At 40.0% G+C, this 27,009-nt stretch overlaps 1 protein-coding gene across 3 annotated transcripts in view; it reads left to right on the forward strand.

Moving 5' to 3' along the window:
* The window catches only part of cryl1 (crystallin, lambda 1), a 45,108-nt gene that overhangs the window by 970 nt on the left and 17,129 nt on the right, over window positions 1-27,009 (forward strand). For all 3 annotated transcript variants that reach the window (XM_078403085.1, XM_078403086.1, XM_078403087.1), the window contains exons 2-6: window positions 2,246-2,393; window positions 2,513-2,620; window positions 6,911-7,037; window positions 17,503-17,664; window positions 22,855-23,049. In XM_078403085.1, coding sequence (XP_078259211.1) covers window positions 2,353-2,393; window positions 2,513-2,620; window positions 6,911-7,037; window positions 17,503-17,664; window positions 22,855-23,049 — 633 coding nt within the window. In that variant the 5' untranslated portion in view covers window positions 2,246-2,352. The remainder of the gene's footprint in view (window positions 1-2,245; window positions 2,394-2,512; window positions 2,621-6,910; window positions 7,038-17,502; window positions 17,665-22,854; window positions 23,050-27,009) is intronic.

The raw sequence follows: 27,009 nt of genomic DNA on the forward strand, positions 1-27,009 counted from the left end.
CTTTTTCCTCCCACATTCCAAAGATGTGCAAGTTTGTAGAATAATTGGCTTCTGTAAATTGTCCCTAATATGTAGGATAAAACTAGTGTAAGGGTGGTCATTGTTCGGCACGGACTCGGTGGGCTGAAGGACCAGTTTCCAATGCCTAAACGATACTAAACACAATGTTTTTAAGAATGATATTGAAAGATACTAGATGACACCAGAAACGTGGCGACTCTTTGCGTACTGCCTCAGAAGAAATTTACAAATTTCTCTGCTACAATCATTGCATTTTTACTTATGCCTGATTGTGTTTATGTAAAGTATAGTGTTACTGGATTAAATGTAAAACAGAACATTTCACTGTATCTTGGCACACATGACAATAAAGTTACTGCTATTGGCTATGATCCATATCCCTCCATTTTATGCATTCCCATATGCCTAACCAAAAGTTTCTTAAATGCCACTATTGTATCTGCCTCAACCAGCATCCCTGGCAGCGCGTTCCAGGCACTCATCACTGTCTGCGTTAAAAATAAAGTTGCCCCGCAATGTCCTTTAAACTTTTCCCCCAATCACCCGTCGCTATGCCCTGTAGCATCGGAAATTTCCGCCCTGGGCAAAAGATTCTGACTACCCTATCTATGCCTCGCATTATTTAATATACTTCTATCAGGTGTCCCTGCAACCTGCAGTATTCTAGTGAAAACAATCCAAGTCTGTCTAACCACTCCCTGTAGGTAATATCCCCTAATCCAAGCATCATTCTGGTAAATCTCTGCACCCTTTCGTAAGCCTCCACATCCTGTGATGGAATGGCCAGAATTGCATACAATACTCCAAATAACCAAAGTCCTATAAAGCTGCATCGTGACTGCCTGACACATACTCAATGTCCGGACCTGTGAAAGCAAGGATATCATATTAGTAGTAACCAGACGTATTCAGACGAAAATTCTCATCAAGTAACCCAGGATCAATCTAATGAATCTACATAACATTACCTTCAGAGCAAGTTTATCCTTTCCATTATTGACATGATAGATCAAATTGCCTCCAAATGTTCCATAAATCTCAATGATTTTAATGAAAACTCTGAGAATAAACCAACGTTAAGCAGGGATATGGTTCTGGTTGATTACAGCGCAAACACCTCATAAGTGGTGATCTCGCGCAGATCACATTGTGGATTGCTTATGTTGTTAACAGCGGTAATCCTGAACTTCCACTTACTGGCCACTTTAGTTTTCACCATTCCACCTTTGCCTGTGTTCTCTTGCACTGTTATAACAAGGTCGAATGTAATCTTGAGAAACAATATCTCATCTTCCAGTATCGAATTCTCCAACTTCACATAATATACTTTGCCTGTCTGTATCGGAACTGACTATTTTGCTCTGTTATCCATGTATGACATATTTGCTCAATTTCTCTCTCTCCATTAATATGGCCTGACCTGCTGGCAATACCCCATAGCCCCACGATTTCAATCACCAGCACTTTGGTCAACGTGGGTTGTTTTTAAATGTGCTATACAAATAAATTGACTTGACTTGACTTGACATCATAATTATTTGCCTGATTCATCACCTCAAAACTACCCTAATAACCAATTTGACAACTTATCTCCACAGTAATCCTCGCCTCACCATATCACTGATATTCACTTTCTCCTACGCATCCTTAGAATACTTTCTCTGCAATTGAAAACTATATATTTTCAGTTCTAATGAAGGGTTTTCGAATTGAAACATAAAATTATTTTCGATTTGCAAGATACTGCACGATCTACTGTTTTTTCCAGGATTTCCTGTGTTTGTTTAAATTGCCAATGTCTGCACTTTAAATTTTTTTTAATCAATAATACATCCTGTTTATTACTGTGTGGGAAGGAATTGCAGATGCTGGTTTAATTCGAAGATAGACACAAAATGCTGGAGTAACTCAGCGGGTCAGGCAGCATCTCTGGAGAGAAGGAATAGGACGTTTCGGGTCGAGACTGACTCTGACCCAGTCTGAAGAAGGGTTTCGACCCGAAACGTCACCCATTCCCCTTCTCCCCCGAGATGTTGCCTGACCTGCTGAGTTACTCCAGCATTTTGTGAATAAATCGATTTGTACCAGCATCTGCAGTTATTTTCTTATTCCATTCCTTCTCTCTAGAGATGCTGCCTGTCCCCCTGAGTTACTCCAGCTGTTTGTGTCTATCTTTTGTATATTACTGTATCATTTATGCCCTGATTTTGTTCTGTCAATCAAGAGCTGTTGGCCAACGGGCTTCCGCGTTGGCTTTGACGCTGTTTGAGGGCGCCTCAGAAGTTGCGTACGGCTTTGTTTGTGGAAAGTCTTATCTTAAGAAAAATCAACATGAGCCGGTGTGAAAAGGGCAACATTTTAATCGTAGGAAGGTAATGACATTGTCTTAGGCTGTAGTGGGCGAATGCATCGAACGTTTGGATAATAAGTGGTACGATTTTGTGTAAATTGCAATGCGGATGATAATCTTTTTTACTACTTTATTTATTAGTGGAATCGTTGGACGGAGCTGGGCCATGCTCTTCGCAAGTGCAGGGTTCAGAGTCATTCTTTATGATACTGTTCATCAACAGGTCACGTGCGCAATTGAAAATATAAGGTACAGTGTGACGCCACGTACGGAATTTACAGTCCTAATGCTTACAATTTTATTCTGTATCAATGGCATGCCGGTTGTTTAAATAAAAACACAGGTTTGTGAATTTGTCAAGTTCATAATCATTTGCAGAAACATAATGAACACACACAATATATAGTATGTAAACAATTGGTGGAAATAAATAATTGACAACTTGTTACAAAGGCAAGTTACAATTTATGCCACAATGATTAAGCATCAACTTGTTGATTACAAATTTATAGTTGAGCATCTTACGCAATTCATTTTTGAATGGATTACTTAGAGAGCTGATAACTTAACTAAAGTAAATGCCTTTTTTGAATTAAGCAGTGATTCCAAAATTTATGACATCTATATTTCCCTGCCTTTCTTTGGGAAGGGGATGGGGGAGATAGGTAAAGATGAAGGGATTAAAAGTACCATTAGCAAATTTGCAGATGATACAAAGCTGGGTGGTAGTGTGAACTGTGAGGAAGATGCTATGAGGTTGCAGGGTGACTTGGACAGGTTGTGTGAGATGCATGGCAGATGCAGTTTAATGTGGATAAGTGTGAGGTTATCCACTTTGGTGGTAAGAATAGGAAGGCAGAGTATTATCTGAATGGTGTCAAGTTAGGAACAGGGGACGTACAATGAGATCTGGGTGTCCTAGTGCATCAGTCACTGAAAGGAAGCATGCAGGTACAGCAGGCAGTGAAGAAAGCCAATGGAATGTTGACCTTCATAACAAGAGGAGTTGAGTATAGGAGCAAAGAGGTCCTTCTGCAGTTGTACAGGGCCCTAGTGAGACCCGACCTGGAATACTGTGTGCAGTTTTGGTCTCCAAATTTGAGGAAGGATATTCTTGCTATTGAGGGCGTGCAGCGTAGGTTTACTAGGTTAATTCCCGGAATGGCGGGATTTTCGTATGTTGAAAGACTGGAGCGACTAGGCTTGTATACACTGGAATTTAGAAGGATGAGAGGAGATCTTATCGAAATGTATAAGATTATTAAGGGGTTGGACACGTTAGAGGCAGTAAACATGAATGTTGGGGGAGTCCAGAACAAGGGGCCACAGTTTAAGAATAAGGGGTAGGCCATTTAGAACTGAGATGAGGAAAAAAAAATTCAGTCAGAGAGTTGTGAATCTGTGGAATTCTCTGCCTCAGAAGGCAGTGGAGGCCAATTCTCTGAATGCATTCAAGAGAGAGCTGGATAGAGCTCTTAAGGATAGCGGAGTCAGGGGGTATGGGGAGAAGGCAGGAACGGGGTACTGATTGAGAATGATCAGCCATGATCACATTGAATGGCGGTGCTGGATCGAAGGGCCGAATGGCCTCCTCCTGCACCTATTGTCTATTGTCTATGATGTTTATCTTCAAAGATGTCAAAATTATCCTTTGTAGAATGGCTAGTCATTAATTGAATATCCATCTTTTGTAATGTTGGTTGTACTTGCTTTAACAGTAATCAGAGTGTATATAACTATAGAAGTCTACATTCTCTCTGCCAGTTTCCACCAGACAACATGTGCTAACAAATTTGAATCCTTTGTTTCCTTTCTGATATCTGATGTATCTAAGATGCTATATTTTCCCTATATCATATACTAATTTATCCTAGGATCTTCTAGACTTATTAGGAACAACTTGAAAATCATTGCCCCTCCAATTAAATCTTTCCCATCTCACCTTTAACCTATGTTCTTTTGCTCTTGATTCCCATACTATGGGGAAAATACTTTGTGCATTTACCCTGTTTATTCCCCTCATGATCTTGTACACCTCTATATGATCACCCCTCAGCCTCCCACTTTCCAAGGAATAAAGTCCTAGCCTGCCCAACCTCTCCCTATAGTTCAGACCCTCAAGTCCTGGCAACATCCACGTAAATCTTCTCTGCACTCTTTCTAGCTTAACAACATCCTTCCTATAGCAGGGTGACCAAAAATGAACACAATACTCTACATGCAGCCCCAATAATGTTTAGAGATACAGCGTTGAAATAGACCCTTCGGCTCTGTTTCCATGCTCTGCACTCTTTATCTCCCCCTATTTAGTGTGCTGAAGTTTGACTTAATTGTATTTATGTGTGGTATATCTGATCTGTTTGGATAGCATGCAAAACAAGGCTTCTCATGTACCTCTCATGACAATAACAAACCTGATTGAAGCACTTGATATAATGAATTTTCCATAACAGAAATTGTTTTACATTTCTGGCCTCGTAAATAGAGTAGGATATAAAGAAACTGTAGTTATCAGTGTTTGGAACTGTGTTTGTAAATGTGCTGTTACCCTTATTTATATTTTATTAAACACTTCTAGGTGTGGATAGTGAAATAAAAAATGTTTAAATGAACAGGTAATTTGTTCAGATCATGAGATGAAATCATTCCTGGCATGCCAGCTGGATATTCTGATTCTTCTTATGTGCAGTAGTTCATGTAAAAAGGTATTTGATTGGCAGAATTTAGACCATTTTCTCAACTGATGTAAACTGAATTATTAATCTTTTGAATTCAAATTCAACTTGATTACGTATGGAGTAAAGTTTTCAAAATTAACAGTGGGAGTGGAGGGGAGGCAGGCCATGAGACTTGTCAATAAAGGAAGAAAATAATATTGTTCTGAAGAAATAGAACGATTGCTGAAGCAAGCCATTTCATCTACCTGTAAAAAACAGATTAACGTCACCCGGTTGGAATGACACTGCAGGGTTAATATTACCACGTAAAACTCTGGAATGGCCTTGTGGAGTGCAAGTTAAGTACATTTAAAATCTTGATAGCTATTGTCAGGGTGGTGCCTTTGGACGAGGTGGGATGTACACATACAGCCCTTTGTGCAGGCTACTTCATTGAATTATTCCATGGAACATGGTGGAATAATTCAAAGTACATTATCAGGCGTTATCTCATAACAACGAGGATTCTCCTAACTTTGTACACTGGAACAGCAGTTCCAGGGGATGGTGCCATTCTCGTGTTGATTGATCAACTGTTGCTACATTGATTCAAGATCAGAGGAAAGAGGCATTTCATCATGTGGCAAACGGCTGCATTATCCAAAGATAGTTCCATAAAGACACAAGGAACTGCAGGTGCTAGAATTTTGCAGAGAACACAAAGTGCTAGAGTAACTCAGCAGATCAGGCAGCATCTCAAGAGGACATGGATAAGCAATCTTTCGGTCAGAACCCCAATCAGAGCTTTTTCATGTTTTACAATTTTTCAGACAACTCAGCCATCTTCATTTGTCTAATATGCATGATTTTAATTATAGTTTCCACAATTGCCTGGATTCCTGTTAAGGATTGTCCCTCTCTTGTAATTTAAACCCCTCGCCACCTTCCACAGCCTCCCGGAAATGGTTGCTGGTTGCTCCTCCGCTGGTACATTGTCCTTTGTCTCTGACTTTGTCCCTACTTCCAGCTTCCATTCTATTACTCAACCAAGGATTACTGCATTGTTTTTTTATAAGGACTCCCTCCCCTCCCCACCCCACCATCTCCAAATGTTTTTTTTAACATTTTTGCTTCTTGTTTGTTATAAACAAGAAACAATGGAATTTTTTTTAAATAGGAAAGATCTTGGGGGCCTGAGCTATGGGGGAGAGGGTGAGCAGGCTAGAGCTCTATTCCTTGCAGCACACCAGGATGAGGGGTGATCTTATGGAGGTGTACAAAATCATGAGAGGAATAAATCGGATAAACGCACAGAGTCTCGCCCAGAGTAGGGGAATCGAGATCCAGAGGACATAGGTTTATGTTGAGGGAGAAAGATTTAATAGGAACCTGAGGGGTAACCTTTTCACATAAAGGATAGTGGGTGTATGGAACGAGCTGCCAGGGGCGGTAATTGAGGTAGGGACTATCACAACGTTTAAGAAACATTTAGGCAGGTATAGGATAGGTTTAGAGGGATATGGGCCAAATGCAGGCAGGTGGGACTAGTATAGATGGTCGGTGTGGGCAAGTTGGGAAGAAGGTCCTGCGTTCATGTCTCCATGAGATGTGAAATAGTTTACTGACCAGACTAAGTTGAAATTGTATCTCTCACAGTCTTGTCACGCATACTAACTATGCCACTCACTTTCAAAATCTGTTTGAGTTATTAATTTAATTCATGGGATCGAGCTGTTAACAAATTAAAGTTAATGTAACTTTCCTGGCTTAGTTAAGTCTTGCAGATACCTGTAATAGATGTAAAAGGTATTATAATTTAAAAAGTAAAAGTGTCTTTATTAGTTGTTTAAATAGTAACATCTATTCTTTTTTCAATTTCTAGACAGCAGATGAAGGAACTTGAGAGGAATGGCAATCTTCGAGGAACCTTAACATCAAAAGAACAAATGGCCCTGATCAGTCCCTGCAGTAATCTTGCCCAAACAGTAGAGGGTGCCGTTTTCATCCAGGTCAGCGTTTCTGTCAGATTAAGACACAAAGTGCTGGAGTAACTCAGCAGGTCAGGCAGCATCGCTGGAAAACATAAATAGGTGACATTTGGGTCAGGTCCCTTCTTGAGACTATTAACTGAAACTGTTTTGCAAACCCGCACTGCAGTTCCTTGTGTTTCATTTGTGTCGGATTACACTTGTTACAATTGACAGGCTGGGGTCTGTAGTCCGAGACATTAAAACCTGAAATTTGTTCAGGGACTCCTTTTTAAGTCCGCTGCAGCTTTCTGTGTAACAAAAATATTTAACTCCAAAACACACAAAGCCAGTGTAGATTTTTTAAATTTATAAAATGAGCTCAAATCAAATTTTCTCCCGTTTTGCACAAATAAAGTTCCCCCAAGGTGCGTTTTACCACCCCCCTCTCCCCTATCATCTGCTGGTGCTGTTCCATGCATCCCAGTGGCAGTATTCAGATTTGCCTTCCTGAGGGTAAACTCCAGCAAAGCGCCAGGCCCCACTTGATTCCCTAGATGAACTCTGAAATCATGCGCCAATCAACATGCCACAGTTTTCACCAACCTCTTCAACCTCTCATTTCAACTTCAACAGTCTCCTGTCCCCCCACCATCTGCTTCAAGGAATCTCCCATCGTCCCAGTTTCCAAGAAAAATAATGTGACCTGTCCCTGTGACTACCGCCCAGTAACTCGAACACTGACCATTATTGAGTGCTTTGAAAGATCGGAGTTGACTATAGGAGCAAAGAGGTCCTTCTGCAGTTGTACAGGGCCCTAGTGAGACCACACCTGGAGTACTGTGTGCAGTTTTGGTCTCCAAATTTGAGGAAGGATATTCTTGCTATTGAGGGCGTGCAGCGTAGGTTTACTAGGTTAATTCCCGGAATGGCGGGACTGTCATATGTTGAAAGACTGGAGCGACTAGGTTTGTATACACTGGAATTTAGAAGGATGAGAGGGGATCTTATCGAAACCTATAAGATTATTAAGGGGTTGGACATGTTAGAGGCAGGAACGTGTTCCCAATGTTGGGGGAGTCCAGAACCAGGGGCCACAGTTTAAGAATAAGAGAATAAGAGAACAGAGATGAGGAAAAACTTTTTTAGTCAGAGAGTTGTGAATCTGTGGAATTCTCTGCCTCAGAGGGCAGTGGAGGCCAATTCTCTGAATACATTCAAGAGAGAGCTAGATAGAGCTCTTAAGGATAGCGGAGTCAGGGGGTATGGGGAGAAAGCAGGAACGGGGTACTGATTGAGAATGATCAGCCATGATCACATTGAATGGCGGTGCTGGCTCGAAGGGCCGAATGGCCTACTCCTGCACCTATTGTCTATTGTCATAATAGCCCACATCAATCAGCACCAGTCACCTGGACAATCTAAACCCCTTGCAATTTGCATACAGGAGATATAGGTCGATGGAGGACGCCTTCTACCCGGCAGGGCATTCAATCTCTGGATCACTTTGGCAATAAGAACATCAGAATGCCGTTCATTGACTAATTATCATTAATATTTTTATATTGTTGTGAACCTCATGTGAACAAGGAATTTCATTGCACCTTAATGAATATTACAATAATCTGAATCTGTGTGCATTTGCCTTGGAAAACAATTGCCTTTGAAGGTGATGATGAGCCACTATCTTATGGTTAACTTGTTCTCATTGTATTGTTGGGTGGGAGGATCTGCAATCAGCATCATGTAAATTGCATGAAATAATGGCAATAAATATGGCAAAACGCTAGGATCAGACATTTTTCATCTTGATGTTTTAAAGGGAATAGGGAAAATATTGCAGACATTCTAGCTTGTACCTTCTAAATTTCCCTTGGCGCAATCTATTCCTTTATCTTTTTAAATTAGAGTCATATGACATGGAAACTGACCCGTCGGCCCAATTTGCTCATTCTGACCAAAATACTCCATCTATGCTGGTCCCATTTGCCCATGTTTGGCCCATATCCCTCTAAATCTTTCTTATGCGTATACATGTCCAAGTGTCTTTCAAATGCTGTTATAGTATTCGCCTCAACTACCTCTCCTGGCAACTCGTTCCATAAACCTACCACCCATTGAGTGAAATTAAATTTGCTCCTAGGGTTCCTATTCAATCTTGCCACTCTCACCTTAAACATATATCCTCTGATTCTTGATTCCCCTACCCTAGGTAAAATAATCTCTGCATTCACCCTATCTGTCCCTCTCATGATTTTATACACATTGCTCACTTCAATCTGTTATTTTTTATGGGGGGGAGGGAGGGTTGTTGGTGAAGGAGAAACTTGTAGATGAGTTAGCCCTGCCCTGATCACTGTTTTTCAGTGCATTTGGGAGCTAGTATCAATATGTAAGGGTCGCTCTGCCTAATGAATAGAAAGGTTTGAAGAAGGGTCCAGACCCGAAACATCACCTATCCATGTTCTGCAGAGATGCTGCTAACCTGCTGAGATACTCCAGCACTTTGTGTCCTTTAATGTCTTACAAACCTAATTTTGTTGTTTGAAGCAACCCAAAGAGTGAATAGGTGAATTATGAATAGAGTGCATGTGATTCTGTTTCCAAAGCTGAACATTACAATATATCTTACTTTTCATGCTAAGAACTTTTCTTATGGAGTACAATGTCAACCTTTTTATTTGCTACCACAAGTTTTCCATTAAACGAAGCTGCTATTTAATTGCTTACTAGTGTCCTGGGTTATACTGCTCACCTGGTAATGATTTTTTTCCCTTGCTGACTAATCTCAGGGAAAATGTTTAATTCACTTCATGTCTTTACCATATATAAAATTCATTTTTTTATTCCTATCATTTGTTTTTTGGCATGATTGCTCATGGCAAGACATTAACATTATGAAGCCTCAGTTTGACGTCATTCATTTGTGGAAAATCTCACTTTTTAAACAACTTTGGCATTTCTTAGCTATATCTACAAATGTTTGAGATATGAAGGAATTATAGGTTGCATTGCACTACTGTAACAGAATGAGGAATGTCGATGGCATTTCTTGATATAGACACAGCCATATCAAACAAACTATTTTGGAAGCAGAATAAAAGCCTATTATATATTTCACACATAGGTACAGGGGGTCAAGCAAGAAATTTTACTCTGTTGTATTTTTTCAAAATAATTAATACAACTGGTGAGTGGTTATTAAATTGCCGGAAATTCACTAAATACACACTTCTGGGGTTGAACATTAGAACAGTTAAAATTGGATTCTTTTGGAACGGTGTTTTACTTGAACTTGCTGGAGTTGATCTATTTTATAATCAAGAAATGGAAATCTGAATCTTTACTCTAAAATAATCTGAAACCCATAGGTTTAAGGTGAAAGGAAAAAGATGTCATAGAGTCATAGAGAGTCATACAGTGATACAGTGTGGAAACAGGCCCTTCGGCCCAATTTGCCCACACTGGCCAACATGTCCCAGCTACATTAGTCCCACCTGCCAGAGCTTGGTCCGTATCCCTCCAAACCTGTCCTATCTATGTATCTGTCTAACTGTTTCTTAAATGATGGGATGGTCCCAGCCTCAACTACCACCTCTGGCAGCTTGTTTCATACACCCACCAACCTTTGTGTGAAAAAAGGTTACCCCTCAGATTCTTATTAAATCTTTTCCCTTTCACCTTGAACCTATGTCATCTGGTCCTCGATTCCCCTACTCTGGGCAAGAGACTCTGCATCTACCCGATCTATTCCTCTCATGATTTTCTACAGTTAAGGGGCCTGAGAGGCAGCTTTTTCACACAGGGGGTGATGGGTTTGTGGACAGCAGCCAGGGAAGTGTTAGAGACGGGTACAATTACCTTTAAAAGACATTTGAAAAGGTACATGTATAGAAAAGGTTTAGACAGATATAGGCCAAATGTAAGCAAGTGGGACGAGCTCAGGCAACTTCGTCAGCATGGATGAATGGGATTAAAGGGCCTCTTTCCATTCTGTATATTACTGTGACCATGATGCGTGTAAATGAATATTGTTGGAAATAATTTGTCATTTGACTCATTTTCAAAACTGTATATCAAAATTGTCCACAATGGAGAGCTTCATTGTCTGCCCAAGCGCCAAGTAACACAATTTCAACAAAAGTTTTGTCACATATTGTAAGTACGAATTTTATTCTGTATCTCCAATTTTTGGGTAGTTGTTTGAATTCAAGACAAAATTCCATTAGCAAGACATCCATGTCACAGGGGTCACCAGACACACTTTTGTTACAAATTAATCTATCTGTGGAGTTTACCACATGGCAGTACTTGGGATGTGCGTTTGGAAATGAGTGCATTTTGGAGATGGTTTGCTGCTGGTGGACAGAATCTGTGACCACATCGTACAACATCTGTGATTATGAGTAAGAAGGAACTGCAGATGCTGGTTTAAACCGAAGATAGGCACAAAAAGCTGGAGTAACTCAGCGGGACAGGTAGCATCTCTGGAGAGAAGGAATGGGTGATGTTTCGGGTCGAGAGAAGGGTCTCGATTCTAATTGCCTAACAATAGTCTGCTAGAAATTGCTGTGTAAATGTAAGTTCTTGTTTATAGTATATGGCTACCACAATAAATATTTCAAGGATTTTATGGCATTTTCTGACAATATGCTTTTCTGAAAATGGGCTTAAATTTATAATTGTTTTAGTCCTGTTACATGGCACGACATCTCAGCCCTGTGTTGCATTGCCTTTCCATAATATTTCATTTAGATTCTTTTGGTTACTGATGCCCCATGAGATGGTTTGCATAATGCTCTGGATTGAAAACGTTAACAAAGATGACCAACTTGTGCTTTCAAATTAGGCAAAAGGCAAATGTAAATAATTGGCTTGAACAGAATGAAAATGAAATGGGTTCTGCATCTGAGGGTGATGCACAGTTATACCATTACTCATGGCACGCTTCATTGTCATGCAGATCTGCACATTTATTTGCTGTGGCCTTGGATTTTGGAGCAGTTCTGCATATTATGTCTCAATTGTTAATTTTTTAGGGAAGTTAAAATCTCTGCCCTAATTCCATGCGGTGATACAATCATATCTAAGCAACAGGAGACGGAAAGAAAAACACAAAGCTTTGGAAATTATCACTTTTAGTTTATAAAAAGCAAACATTACAACCTTTGCTACAAGAAGAAAAACCTAATTGGAGATTATTATCTAGTTTGGAATAAATGTTAAATATCTATTTAGTGATTTAATGGAAGTACAATATATACATGGTATTTGTTACATTATAGCCTTATTTTTAAGATAGATTGTTAGTACCATTGTAAGCAGTAGCCATAAATCACTTGACCTATATGCCATTAAGAGGTGAATGTAAAAGTTCTTCTTCGTAGAATGGGCAGGAAGATTAACGTATGAGGAACGTTTGTAGGCTCTGGGCCTGTACTTGCTGGAGTTTAGAAGAATGAGAGGGGAATTCATTGAAACCCACTGGATAATGAAAGGCCTAGATAGAGTGGATGTAGAAAGGATGCTTCCAGTAATGGTAGTTTAGAACCAGAGGGCACAACCTCAGAATAAAAGAATGTACCTATAGAATGAGATGGATCTTTTTTAGCCAGAGTGTGGTGAATCTGTGGAACTCATTGCCACAACGGCCCTCGAGGCCAAGTCATTGGGTATTATTCAAACAGAGATCAATAGGTATTTGGTTAGTAAGACTGTCAAATGTTATGGGGAGAGGGCAGGAGAATGGAGTTGAGAGGGAAAAATAGATCAGCCATAATCAAATGATGGAGTAGACTCGATGGGCTGAATGGCCTAATTTTGGCCCTATGTCTATGGTCTTATGGTAGGATAGAGTTGTATTTAGGTGTGTCTAAACTTACCATAAGGTAAAAGCTTCTCAACACTTTCCTGCAAAAAACATGAAGCTGCGGTGAACTGACAGGGTTTAGCTTTGGCTTTTTAGCAGCTAACATAGAAGTAAACCTGATTTACCTAGTTAGTCTAATGTATCACATAATCTGAAGTGAGTAAAGAAAGACATCTGAATTGGGGTCACAGTTACAGAAGCTTCAGAAGTTGGGGAATCGAGAACCAGAGAACATAGGTTTGAGGTGCGGGGGGTGGGGGGGGGGGGGGAGATTTAATAGGAACCTGAATGGTAACTTTTTTACACAAACGGTGGTGAGTGTATGGAACGAGCTGTCATAGGAGGTAGTTGAGGTAGGTACTATCGCAATGTTTAAGAAGCATTTAGATAGGTACATAGATAGGGTAGGTTTAGAGGGATATGGGCCAAATGCAGGCATTTGGGACTGCTGTAGATGGGGCCAAAGGGCCTTTTCCGCACTGTATGACGCTATGATAATGACTCTTAAGTCTAACCAGCTATCAATAGTTGGCTTGAAGCATAAGATTTCAGTGGTACCCTACATGATATTTGTCTTTACTTTTCATTAAAATGAAACTTGAATTTCTTAAATTCTGATGTTATGCTCAATATAAAGTTGTGAATAGAAATTGTGCTATGATTTAAGATAACTGCAATAAACCCTTCAGCGTTGTTCCCTTGACTTTGTGCTAAATTATAATTTTGGTAAACCACATTGATAATTGTGAGAAATTTATAAGTAGACACAACTTTGCTGGTCAGACGGTTTATTATAGTGGAATATAACATAGATTTTTGCAGGAACTACTGAAGAATTTGCATATTAAAGAAGATTTTAGTGTGCTTGACCCAGAACGATCTTGGTGTGTAACTGGTGATGCTGATAGATATGTAAATGATTCAATGGTCCAATAGTCATGTAATCAAAATGCAGGAAATCAGAAAATAAAAGCAATGCAGGAAATGCTCAGTGGTTCACGCTAGGTCTTGCAGAGAGAATTGGTTAATGGTTTATTTTAATATTGAAAGGTCGTCAACTTGAAACAACCTCTGTTTTTCTTGTATAGAAACTATCTGATCTCAGCATTTCCATCATTCTGTTTTTATATCATGTCACGTATTAAGTGGTAGAAATATCCATGGAAAGAGGGTAATATTGAATTTGTCCGACTTGCAATTGAAATATTACATTTGATTTTGAACAGTCAATTTTAGAAATGTTACATTAAAAAATCAAAATAAAGTGCTTCAAACACCTTTTTGTAGGGCACTTAACAGAAACTTGCTAATCAGCACTTGATTATTTTCCACCAAACTTCATTGCAGCTTTGGTCCAAACCTGGCAAAAGAATTGAGTTCCAGGATGGTAGTGGTTTGGGGTTGGGGGTCACATGATATGATGAGTGTCTATCCTGGAAGATATTGGGCACCAATTGATGTACAGGAGCCCTGATGAATTAAAAGTGGTAAGAATCGTTTAGCAAATTTCTAAGTGGCTGGAATCCATACCTAGTATGAAGGAAGATACATGTTGGTCAATTATCTTAGTTCAAAACCATCACGGCAGGAATTAGTTTAGTTTATTGTCACGTGTACTGTGGTACAGTGAAAAGCTTTTTTGTTACGTGCTGTCCAGTCAGCGGAAAGACTATAAACGACTAGACCAAGCAGACCCGTTGGGCCCAAACCTTTCTTGCATTGGTGCAGCACCCTCCCCTCCCCTTCCCCTCCCCCCTTCCCCTCAACCCCCCTTATCCTCCCCCTCCCTCCCTTCTTCCCTCCCCACTCCCTCCTTAGGAGATAGATTTAAACTTTAAAATGTGAATAACTCTAAAAATATAACACCGATTTCAATGAAACTTCTTCCATTAGCACCAAAGGGACGACGGTGAGTAAGGTGGTCCTAAAATTGTCGCACTATCGTGTACCATTTTGGCTGTAGTTCAGGAACAAACAAACAAACAAATGATAGTATATAGATTACAATCAAGCCGTGTACAAATACAGGATAAAGGAATGACGTTTAGTGTAAGATAAAGTTGAGTAAAGTCTGATTAAAGATAGTCCGAGGGTTTCCAAAGAGGTAGATGGTAGGTCAGGATCGCTCTCTAGTTGGTGATAGGATGGTTTAGTTGCCTGATAACAGCCCTGAATCAGGAGGTATGTGCCTTCACACTACTGTACCTCTTGCCTGATGGGAGAGGGGAGAAAAGGGTCTGGGGTGAAACTCGTCCTTGATTATGCTGGTAGCCTTGCCGAGGGAGCATGAAGTATAGATGGAGTCAAAGGAAAGGAGGTTGGTTTGCGTGATGGTCTGAGCTACATCCACAATTCTCGGTAATATTTTGCTGTCTAGGATTTATCTAAACCATGCTTTGATGCATCCCGATAAAATGCATTCTGTAGCACATCTGTAGAAACTGGTGAGAGTTGTCAGGGACATTGCAAATATCCTAAGCCTTATAAGGAAGTTGAGGCGTTGGTGTGCTTTTTTGGCCATTGCTTTGATATGGCTAGTCCAGGACAAGTTACTGGTGATATTTACCTCTAGGAACTTGCAATTTTCAAACCACCTCTACTTCAGTGCCGTCAATGCTGGGTATGTGTACCACGTCACTTCCTGAAGTTAATCACTATCTCCCTTGTCGTGCTGACATTGTGGGAAAGGTTATTGTCTTAAGGGAAAGGTTGTTGTCTTCAAGGATATAGAGTCTTAGAGTTGTACAGTCAAAGAGGTCCATTAAGTTGCCAATCGATATCAATGCCAATCGATATCAATCCCACTTTGCCTCCATTAATTCCATATCCCTCTATGCCCTGTTCATTTAAGTACCTGTCGCGGATCTTGACAAGAATCTTTAGCCTTTCATGACCTTCTGTTCATCCCACGGTGCGCTGAAAGGATATTTGCTCATATATATTGTGTTGAGGTCCACTTGCAACCCTGATGAGACTATTATATTTACATGAAAGAAACCTGGGCAATACTGCTAGAGGTTCATAAAATGGCAGCTAACATTCGTACATTAGTGTCATATAATTATTTTTAATATGAAAGTAGCCATTTTGACATTCACTGGTATTGCTATCATCAAGTAAGAAATGTGATAAATTTCTTAAATACTTTGTGTGAAGATTCTCCATCTAACTGCCTGGTCGAAGTAAACTACCATCTACACAAAAATACAGCAGTCTTCGAGGGCTGCTCTTAACCATCTTCAAGGGAACTTTACAGATGGACAACCAATTTTGGCCTTTACTCCATTGCCCATAACTCAGTGAAGAAATTAAATCAAACTGGGGTCATCATGAAGTTTTAAGGTTTATCAAAGTGCAAAGTGAAGTTGCGGTCTGAAGTGAGAGCATTGGCAAATCCAAGACTAACATTTATTTTGAGAGGAATAGAATATAAAAACAAGGATGTAATGCTGAGGCTTTACAAGGCGCTGGTCAGACCTCAGGAAGGAGGTTTACAAGAATGATTCCGAAAATGATTGAGTTAACATATGATGAGCACTGGGCCTGTACTTGCTGGAGTATAGTAGGATGAGGGGGGACCTAATTGAAACTTGCTGAACAGTGAAAGGCCTGGATAGAGTGGATATGGAGAGGATGTTTCCACTAGTGACAAAGTCTTGGGCCAGTGACCATAGCATCAGAATAAAAGGATATGCCTTTAGGAAGGAGATGAGGTGGAATTTCTTTAGTCAAGAGGGTGGTGAATCCATCCACAGAAAGCTGTGGGCCATGTCAATGGATATTTTTATAGACCCACGGACTATCTTTTATCGGACTTTACTGGATTTTATCTTGCATTATATGTAATTCCCTTTATTCTGTATCTGCACACTGTGGACGACCTGATTGTATAATGTGTAGTCTTTCCGCTGACTGAATAGCACAAAAAGAAGAGCCTTTCACTGTACCTCGGCACACGTGGCAATAAACTAAATTGATTATTCATGAAATGTAAACCATTTCTGTTGACAGAGGTTTGTGGCTGCTGCTCCTGGTTCCCAAATAGTTACTTAACATTGGTGAACCTGACCGCAGTTGGAAATCCCAGGGCACGCTGGTTGTTTATTGGAAAGGTGGTGTTTTTGTTTTTGCGGGGATGACAACAATGACTAGTTGTCATTATGTTATAGATGGGGATTTATGACACGTTCAATAATGTTTACACTGTAAAATTACACAAAAATTCCATTGTAAGAATACCCACTGACAAAACATGGCTCTTTGTCAAGAAAGAGCAGAGTGTGCTTCTTAGTTCATTTATGAACTGGTTGGTTATTCACAGCTGCTTCCTGTGCTACCTCTCAGCTATACGAGGTAGTAATCCTTGGCCTTTTAACACTGAGAGCTAGGCAAGACCTCTACAAATTGATTTCCTTGCATGCTGCCTACTATAATGCAGCTGAAGAACTCTGTTTTGTTTGGTTAGTGAATTAACATCTTAACTCCTCTGTTATCTAAAAATGGTTTTTTTCACAGACTCCAATTCCAGTTTATTCTTAATGCTTTTAGTCATTGTTTGAGTTGTTTTTAACATCTATTTGGTACACGACTTTAACATGCACGGACTTGTGATGTTTATCACATTTTATTTTTGTGCAGGAATGTGTTCCTGAAAACTTGGAACTGAAGAGGAAAGTTTTTCAAGAGTTGGATGACCTAATGAATGATGATGTGATTCTCAGCAGTTCTACCTCTTGTCTTTTGCCTTCAAAACTATTCAGTGGTCTCAAGCATGTTAAACAGTGCATTGTCTCTCATCCTGTAAGTACTAATGTCATGAGCACCAATGATACTTAAATTTGACAATGGTTGTTTCTGCGGTTCAAATATTAATTGGTACAAAATGACTGATTATCTGCAGTGCATGGTTACTAGATGTTCATCTTGCATATTCTTCACGGAACATTTGTAATGTAGAAGTGCATGCTGCAAAACAACATTTTATTTGTAAATCCTTATGCCAACCCTGTTGGTGAGAAATTGCAAACAAGAGATTTCTTTGCCATTATAAACTAAAGATGGTAAATCCTCTATGGCAGAAAACTTTAGGATTACGGATATGACATTTCCAGATTGGCACTATTAGCTAGTGAACAAAAAAAAAACATAGACCATTTTCTGTTGTGCAAATGTCATTTAGCAATGTTCACATACAAAGCATGCTTATGTGATCCAATGAAACTTCCAAAACTAATCCTTGCTCTTGTTGTGATTATCATTCTTCAAGTTAATATTTGAGCAGAAAAATGCTCCAATTTATCAACATTTGTTCTACACTGGTAAGCCAGGCTGAAGACAGCCTTTAATTTGCATTGGGATGTTCCAGAAATTCCAAATTTCAATTGCATGTTTTCCGCTGAATCAGAAAAATTGATAACCTATAATAGTGCAGCTGAGTTGTTACAACTTTATGGTCTGGAGCAATCAAAAGTTGCCAGTTGAGACCACCCCAAGGGCCCCAAATCTTGAAGTACTGTGAAGTTAGTGTCTCGTATGAGCAGAAGAGCTCAAATACATTAAATGATAGTTGCCATGTTATAAACTCAAAATAATTATTGTTTGCCAATGTCAGTTCATGACTGATACTGAAAGTGATTGCTTTCAATAATCAATGTGCAGCTCTGTCGGAGTTTGGTTAGGCCGCATTTGGAGTATTAAGTGTAATTCTGGTCGCCCGATCGCAGGAAATATGTGGAGGCTTTGGAGAGGGTGCAGAGGAAGTTTACCACAATGTTGCCTGGATTAAAGGGTTTCAGTTATAGGGAGAGATTGGATAGACTTAGATTGTTTTCTCCGGAGGTTGAGGGGAGACTTGATAGAAGAATATAAAATTATGAGAGGCTTAAAAAAAAACTTTCTTCCAGAGTGGAAATGCCCAATGTTGAGGGCATAGCTGTAAGGTGAGAGGGGGAAAGTTTAATGGAGATGTGCAGGGCAAATTTCTTTACACAGAGGGTGGTGGAGGCCTCTAAAGTACTGTCAGGGGTGGCGCTGGAGGCAGAAACAATAGTGGCTTTTAAGAGGCTTTTGGATAAGATCATAAGTGATAGGAATAGAATTTGGCCCATCGAGTCTACTCCGCCATTCAATCATGGCTGATCTATCTTGCCCTCCTAACCCCATTCTCCTGCCTTCTCCCCATAACCTCTGACACCTGTACTAATCAAGAATCTATCTATCTCTGCCGTAAAAATATCCACTGACTTGGCCTCCACTGCCTTCTATGGCAAAGAATTCCACAGATTCACCACCCTCTGACTAAAGAAATTTCTCCTCATCTCCTTCCTAAAAGAACGTCCTTTAATTCTGAGGCTATGACTTGTAGACCTAGATTCTCCCACCAGTCGAAACATCCTTTCCACATCCACTCTATCCAAACCTTTCACTATTCTGTATGTTTCAATGAGGTCACCCCTGATTCTTCTAAACTGCAGCGAGTACAGGCCCAGTGTCGACAAATTCTCATCATCGGTTAACCTACTAATTCCTGGGACCATTCTTGTAAGCCTCCTCTGGACCCTCTCCAGAGCCAGCACATCCATCCTTAGATATGGTTCCCAAAATTGCTCACAATATTCCAAATGCGGCCTTTCCTGCCCCTTATAGAGCCTCAGCATTACATCCCTGTTTTTGTATCCAAACCCTCTTCAAATAAATGCATTGAGTTTGCTTTCTCATCAGAAAAACATTGCTTCCTCTTGTACTTTCTCGGCAACTTAAATCTTTCTTTATTTCTAACGTTTCTTCTGGCTCCTCTGGAAAATCATTAACTGAAAACATTAATGTGCTCCATGTACCAGGTATACCTGGGTTACGTTCCAAGAAAATGGTCCATATTGCGATTTTCCATATATTATGCCACCTCATCTGTGCATGCTTCAAGAAATGCTTTTCCGCCCTGTATCTCTCAACTAAATTAAACTAGACTAAATGCAAGTCGGAAAAAATAATAATTTTATAAGAGCAAATTTTTATTCCATAACCATATTTTTTAGGAAGTATATCATGAATTCCACAAGTGTGAATTTCATTTACCCAGGGGGTCACATGTACAGCTACTTACCATTTTCTACCTACCATTTCCTCGCCAGTTATCTACTCAACATTGAAACCAACTTTTTGACAATTTTTATTCTTTTCTTTACAAAATATATTTGTTTTAGTGATTCAGGTCAATAAATTGCTGAATACTGAATCCCTTTCTTTAAAAAAAACAACCTATATTGTACTGTCAGTGAGGATAAGTGCAAGAAAGCCCAGAGTCAGTAAGAAATTTATCATGGGAATGCATTGAATCAATTCCCTTGGCAGACTTAAAATGTGCCATAATAAAGGAAGTTGAGAAAATTGGTCTGAACATATGCACATGAAAAGGATCAGAAGGCTACATTTGGAATACTGTTTCTCTATTGTCATGTGTACCAGGTACATAGAGTGAAATATTATTTTCATACAGCTCAGCAAGACTATCCCCATACATAAGTATAAGCGCCCCAGTCTGTGTTCAATTCTGGTCACATTAAACTGGATAGGGCGCAAAAAAGATTTACAAGAATATTACCTAGACTGGTGCGTTTGAATTGTAAGAAGGGGCTAGATAGGCTTGGTCTGTTTTCTCTGGAGCAGAGGAGGCTAAGGGAAGACCTTATTGAGGTTTATAAAATCACGAGGGGGATAAATAGGGTGAATTGCCACAGCCTTTTCTCCAGAGTTTGGGGCAGCAGGGTAGTGCAGCAGTAGAGTTGGTGCCTTACAGTGCCAGAGACCCAGGTATGATCCTGACTACAGGTGCTGTCTGTACAAAGTTTGTACGTTCTCCCTGTGACCGACTGGATTTTCTCCAGTTTCTGCCCACATTCGAAAGACGTACAGGTTTGTTGGTTAATTGGCTGGTTAAATTATAAAATTGTCCCTAGTGTGTAGGATAGAGCTGGTATATGGGGTGACCCCAGTCGATGCACACTCAGTGGGTCGAAGGGCCTGTTTCCACGCTGTATTTTGAAAGTAAAGTGAAAGTAAAGAATAAGGGAGTCTGAAACTAGAGGGCACAGGTTTAAGGTAAGGGGGAAAAGACATAAAAGGGACCTCCAGGGCAATTTTTTTTCACACAGAGGTTGGTGCGCATATGGAATTAATTAATAATTAAGTGGTAGAGATATGTAGAATTATGACAAATAAAAGACATGTAGAATTATGACAAATAAAATGGATAGGAAAGGTTTGGAAGGTTATGGACCAGGCAAGTGGGCAAAGAGGTCAGTTGGGTAACTGAAGGCCTATTTCCATGCTGTATGGTTTTATAACTCTTAATGAAGTGATTGGACAGGGGTGCCCAAAGGCACAGGAAGATTGTTTAATATTAAATACATCTCCCTGGAAGTTAAATGATGATAAATATCTTTTAATGGTTTGAACAAAGTGGTTTGACTTGCTTTACAGAAATATGTTGCAACAAAAATATTTCATTGGTTCAGCTCCGAAGTCTAATTTATTGTTAATCTCGAGTTGCCCAACATGACTCGCTTCAATGGCTAAAGTACAATATTAAACTTATAGGCAAAAATGTTGATAACATTGGTTGCTTCGGTCCTTGGCAAAAAACATTAAGTAAAGTTGGAACATATTCTGTTATTCCTGTGACCATGTTATGAACAAGTATTTAAAAGTTTAATGATATTTACAGGAGGGATACATATAATTCAGAATTCTATCGTGCATTTCTCAAAAAGCTAAAGATTGAGACAAAAAGACACAAAGTGGTGGAGTAACTCAGCAGGTCAGGCAGCATTCCTTCTTGGGTCCCAACCCAAAACGTTACCTATCTATATTCTTAAAGGATGTTGCTCGACCCGATGAGTTACTCCAGCAGTGTCTTTTTTTGTAAACCTACATCTGCAGTTCCTTGCTTCTACTAAAGATTGAGACAAGTTGATTTCAGCATTGGCTCTGGAGCAACTTTTTTTTATGGTCCATTGGTATAATACATATTGGCCTGGACCCTGCTGGTAAATACTGGCAGACCTGTGGAACTGCCACCAGTTGCCGGGTAATTACAGCAATTTCAGGATTTTGCATACATAACGGAATGTAGAAGTCTGATCCTGCTGGGACTGAAGAAGGGTCTCGACACAAAACATCACCTATTCCTGTAACTCGCTGAGTTACTCCAGCTTTTTGTGTCTGCTGGTGGGTTTTTTCAGCAGAAATCTTCTATTACATTTTCCCTTGAAGTCTAAGCATCCACAAGCCAAGCGCAGGATTTGTAAGCTCAGTTATTTGCTGCAGTGTTTTAGTTAGTTTTTGAGATGTGGGAGGAAAACGGAGCACCCGGAGAAAACCCACGCAATCACAGAGAGAACGTAGAAACACCGTACAGACAGCACCCATAGTCAGGATCGAACGCAGGTGTCAGTCACTGTAAGGCAGCAACTGTACCTCTGCACCACTGTATCATCTTCTAAGAGTAGATTCCAGGTGAGCTCATGAGATTGTAGAATTCCCTTTTGTGTTGAAACCCTTCATCTTGATTTGAAACCTGTAAGTAAGAGGGAAGAATTGAAAGGATATCTGAGGAATGAGTTGACAGAGAGGGCAGTGAATATTTGGAATGAATTGTCAGCGGAGGCCGAGATAGTTCCAAACTTTAAAAGGTGTTTGGACTGGTTCTTAAATAGGAAAGGAATAGAGGGGTGGGACCGATTATGGGTAAATTAGATTAGCATAGATTGGCATTATGGTTGGCAAGAACCAGGTTAGTTGAGAAGGTCTGGTTCTGTGCTGTACGATTCTATGATTATTAATTTATTTTAGTGTAGTTCATTGTGGACCTATACTCTCACTACTTAATGGGTATTACGTGTTAACTAAGGTCTTTCTTGCTACCAAAGTAAATTTTGCAATGCTACAAAGTTGCTTTAAGAAAACTTGGATGAAAAATTGCTGTGTTTTCAGGTGAATCCAACCTACTACATACCTCTAGTTGAACTAGTTCCTCATCCTGAAACGCATCCTGCTGTTCTGGAACAAACCTACACGCTCATGAAAGATATTGGCCAGTCGCCAGTAAAGCTGGCCAAAGAGATTGATGGATTTGTTTTGAATCGGATTCAATATGCAATTATTGGAGAGTCATGGAGACTTGTTAAGGTAGGTATGCTTACTCCTGTTAATGTATTTGAAAATGTTTCAGTGTTTTCTGCAATTATGATGAGTGAGTTGAGTATTTATCTTGAATATAGTCACAAATATATAAATAGTCAAAGTCCTGGACTGTATGTGATTAAAAACTCTAAATATGTTGAAATACAATGAATCAATCAATGCTACTTTATTGTCACATCGAATGTTCAAGATTACAGTAAAATTACAGGCCCTTCGTCCCACCATGTCAGTGCTGAACATGATACCAATAACAACAATTACCTGCCTGTACATAATCCATTATCTCTCCATTCCATAGACATCCACATGCCATAGAGTCATAGAGTGATACAGTGTGGAAACAGGTCCTTCGGCCCAACTTGCCCACACCGGCCAACAATGTCCCAGCTACACTAGTCCCACTTGCCTGCGCTTGATCCACATCCCTCCAGACCTGTCCTTTCCATGTACCTGTCTAACTGTTTCTTAAACAATGGGATAGTCCCAGCCTCAACTCTTCTGGCAGCTTGTTTCATACATCCACCACCCTTTGTGTGAAAAAGTTACCCCTCGGATTCCTATTAAATTTTTTCCCCTTCACATTAAACCTATCTCCTCTGGTCCTCGATTCCCCTACTCTGGGCAAGAGACTGTGCATCTACCCAATCTATTCCTCTCGTGATTTTGTACACCCATAATGCCCATCCAAATGTTTCTTAAATGCCACTATCATATCTGCCTCAACCACTCCCCCAGCAGCAATTTCCAGGCACTCGTCACCCTCGGCGTGAGGAAAAGAAACCTGCCCTACTCATCTCCTGTAAACTCTGCCCCTCTCTACTTCAAGCACAGTCATCTAGTATTTGATTTTTTAATTCTGGGAAGAAAGGTTCTGACTGTCTACCCTATCTGTGCCCCTCATAATTTTATAACATCCAGTGCACTGCGCCTAGGTACAGTGAAATTGATTTTTGTATACAATTCAGTAAGAGTTAATATGCATAGGCACAATCATACTTAAGTACAAGAATGTAAGATAGTAGATTAAACTGAGGCAGTATACAAGTATAGCTATTTAAAGAAATTGCACCTTGATGCTCCAGCACAATGAGCAGATGATGGGAGAATTCATCCCTTCCAATTTCCTGAGAGTGGACTCATCCAAATTGGAAGAAGAAAACCTAAACATTGAAAAAACTAAAACCCAGAGCCACAGGATCGTGTGTATTCACCTGCCGATAATCAAATGTCATAACTGTACTAGATGGAACCCAGGGTATATTCTTCTGTGTGTCTTGTGGCATTGTGATTCCTGATTGACAGGAATCAAAAATGGGATTAGGACACAAAGCAATAAAAGCAAATATTTGTTTTATTTGATGTTAATTAATTTAATGTTTTGAAATATTCCTCTCTGATTTTGCATTGCTTAAAGACTTAAATTATTCCTGATTCGGTATTCCATCTTCATCACAATCTTTCAAACAATCTTTCATTGTCCCCTGCTGTTTGCCTGGAACCAGGGACAATTGATGCAAATTACATACCACAGCATGAACGAGCCTCTCATCTTGTACATGATTCCCATTCTCCAGATAATCTGTCACCTAAGAATTACTTCAAATTGACCATCATAGGTAGAATTCACTTCAGATTTTGAAGATAGTTCAGAATCATGGGCATTGCTTTTCTAGCTTTGAAGAAAATCATCCTTTTTGCTTCTTGCAAATATCTTGATTCACCATCTTGCATTTATGATGCTTTGCAATGAGTAAAAGTTAATTAAGTTTGATTTATAGTTCTGCAAAATAATAAAATAAAATAAAAAATAGATAGATAGATAGATAGATAGATAGATAGATAGATAGATAGATAGATAGATAAATAGATAGATATATAGATATAGATATAGATATAGATCTATCTATCTATCTCCACCCGAAACGTCACCCATTTCCCCGCTGAGTTACTCCAGCATTTTGTGATACCTGCAAAATATTAGTGATTGATTCAGCTAATATTTAGTTTTGGTTTGTTTTTATAGTTTTAATTACAGCTTAAACATATTAGATTAATACAAATCTTCCAATTTGATATGATGTTGTATAAAGGACCCATGATGTTTTGGGGTGATGCCATTTTGACAACCGGCAGAATGTCCAGACAGTTTGTAGTGGGAATGGAAGTTCAGGAAATAGTTGGACTGGAATATGGCAACCCAGCAGCAAGACCAGGCCAATAAACATTTCATAGAACATGGCATGAGGTGGAAAATGTTTAATTAAAAATGCTGAATCATGAAATAAAACATGTGTTTTCTAAATCAATTCACCAAAGCAATTATTTTAAAATCTGCCATTTATTTCATGCATATATTTCTTCTTCATTTATGGACAATGATCCTAATGCCCTAGGCAGACACACTATGGGCCATTTGAGGTACAAAGAAAATCATTCAGAAGTAAACAGCAAATTAGCAAAAGACTATTCAGGAGGTAGAACAGGTTGTTGATGCGACTTGCCCATCGTTTTTAATGCTCCATCCCAGAGCCACTCTCACCTTGTTGACCTTTTGTGACTACACTTTTTTCTCATTAAACTCACCGGGAGTTTAATGGACAACACTTCCTCTTCCAAATGGGCACATTGCAGTCTTCAGCGTCGTATTTAGTCTAGGTGTTTCAGATAATTATTCAGTTGTTTAAAATTACATCCTATCTCTAGCTTCTTTACCTGTCATCTTAACAGTGCACTTTGTATCTCATCATCATCCCTCTGAATCTGCACTGCCTCCTTGACACAGGTCAATAGAGTTGCAGTTGGTGGAGTTAATGAACAAATGGGATGCCACTGGCACTGTTCCAACCAGTTTCAAGCACGCGGTGGTCCAGCCCCTACTGAAAAAACCTAACCTAGACCCCACCTTGCCTAGCAACTACAGACCCATTTCCAAACTGCCATTCCTGTCAAAAGTCCTTGAAAAGGCAATTCTAAACCAATTAGTGCCCTACCTGCACCAATACACCATCCTGGAAAGTTTCCAGTCAGGTTTCAGAGCCCACCACAGCACAGAGTCTGCCTTGTTGAAGGTACACAACGACCTGCTTCTCGCCATCGACACTGGCGACTGTGCAATCCTGCTCCTTCTCGACCTCAGCACAGCGTTCGATACAGTGGACCACACCATCCTTATTGACCGTCTCCGGTACGCGGTTGGCATTGATGGCACTGCCCTGAGCTGGTTCGCTTCGTACCTCAAAGAAAGGAGTTTCGCCATCAACATAGGCAGTTATTCCTCTGCTCCAGCTAGCCTCTCCTGCGGAGTTCCACAAGGCTCCATCCTAGGCCCCATTCTCTTCTCTCTATACATGCTCCCCCTTGGCCAAATCATTCAAAGGCATGGCATTTCTTTCCACTGCTATGCCGATGACACTCAGCTTTACCTCCCCCTGAAACCCAGCAACCAGTCAAATTTAAACAGCCTCTTACACTGCCTTGAGGACATAAAATGTTGGATGGCACAGAACTTCCTCCAATTAAATGAGAGCAAGTCTGAGGTTATCCTATTCGGCCCCCCCGACTCCATCAAATCGATAACAGGCAGTCTTGGAAGTCTATCCTGCCTAGTCAAACCGCATGTCAAAAACCTCGGCATGATATTTGACTCTGCATTAAAATTTGATAAGCAAGTCAACGCTGTGGTAAAAGCCAGCTTCTTCCAACTTCGAACCATAGCTAAAATCAAACCTTTCCTCCAATTCGACGACACAGAAAAAATCATTCACGCTTTCATTTCCTCCCGCCTAGACTACTGCAACTCCCTATACACTGGGATCAGCCAATCTTCCCTGTCCCGCCTGCAACTGGTCCAAAATGCCGCAGCGAGACTCCTGACGGGTACCCGTAAAAGGGACCACATCACCCCGATTCTGGCCTCTCTCCACTGGCTCCCTGTACGGTACAGAA

This window comes from Rhinoraja longicauda, chromosome 7, assembly GCF_053455715.1.
Source record: "Rhinoraja longicauda isolate Sanriku21f chromosome 7, sRhiLon1.1, whole genome shotgun sequence".
Classification (NCBI taxonomy): Eukaryota; Metazoa; Chordata; class Chondrichthyes; order Rajiformes; family Arhynchobatidae; genus Rhinoraja; species Rhinoraja longicauda.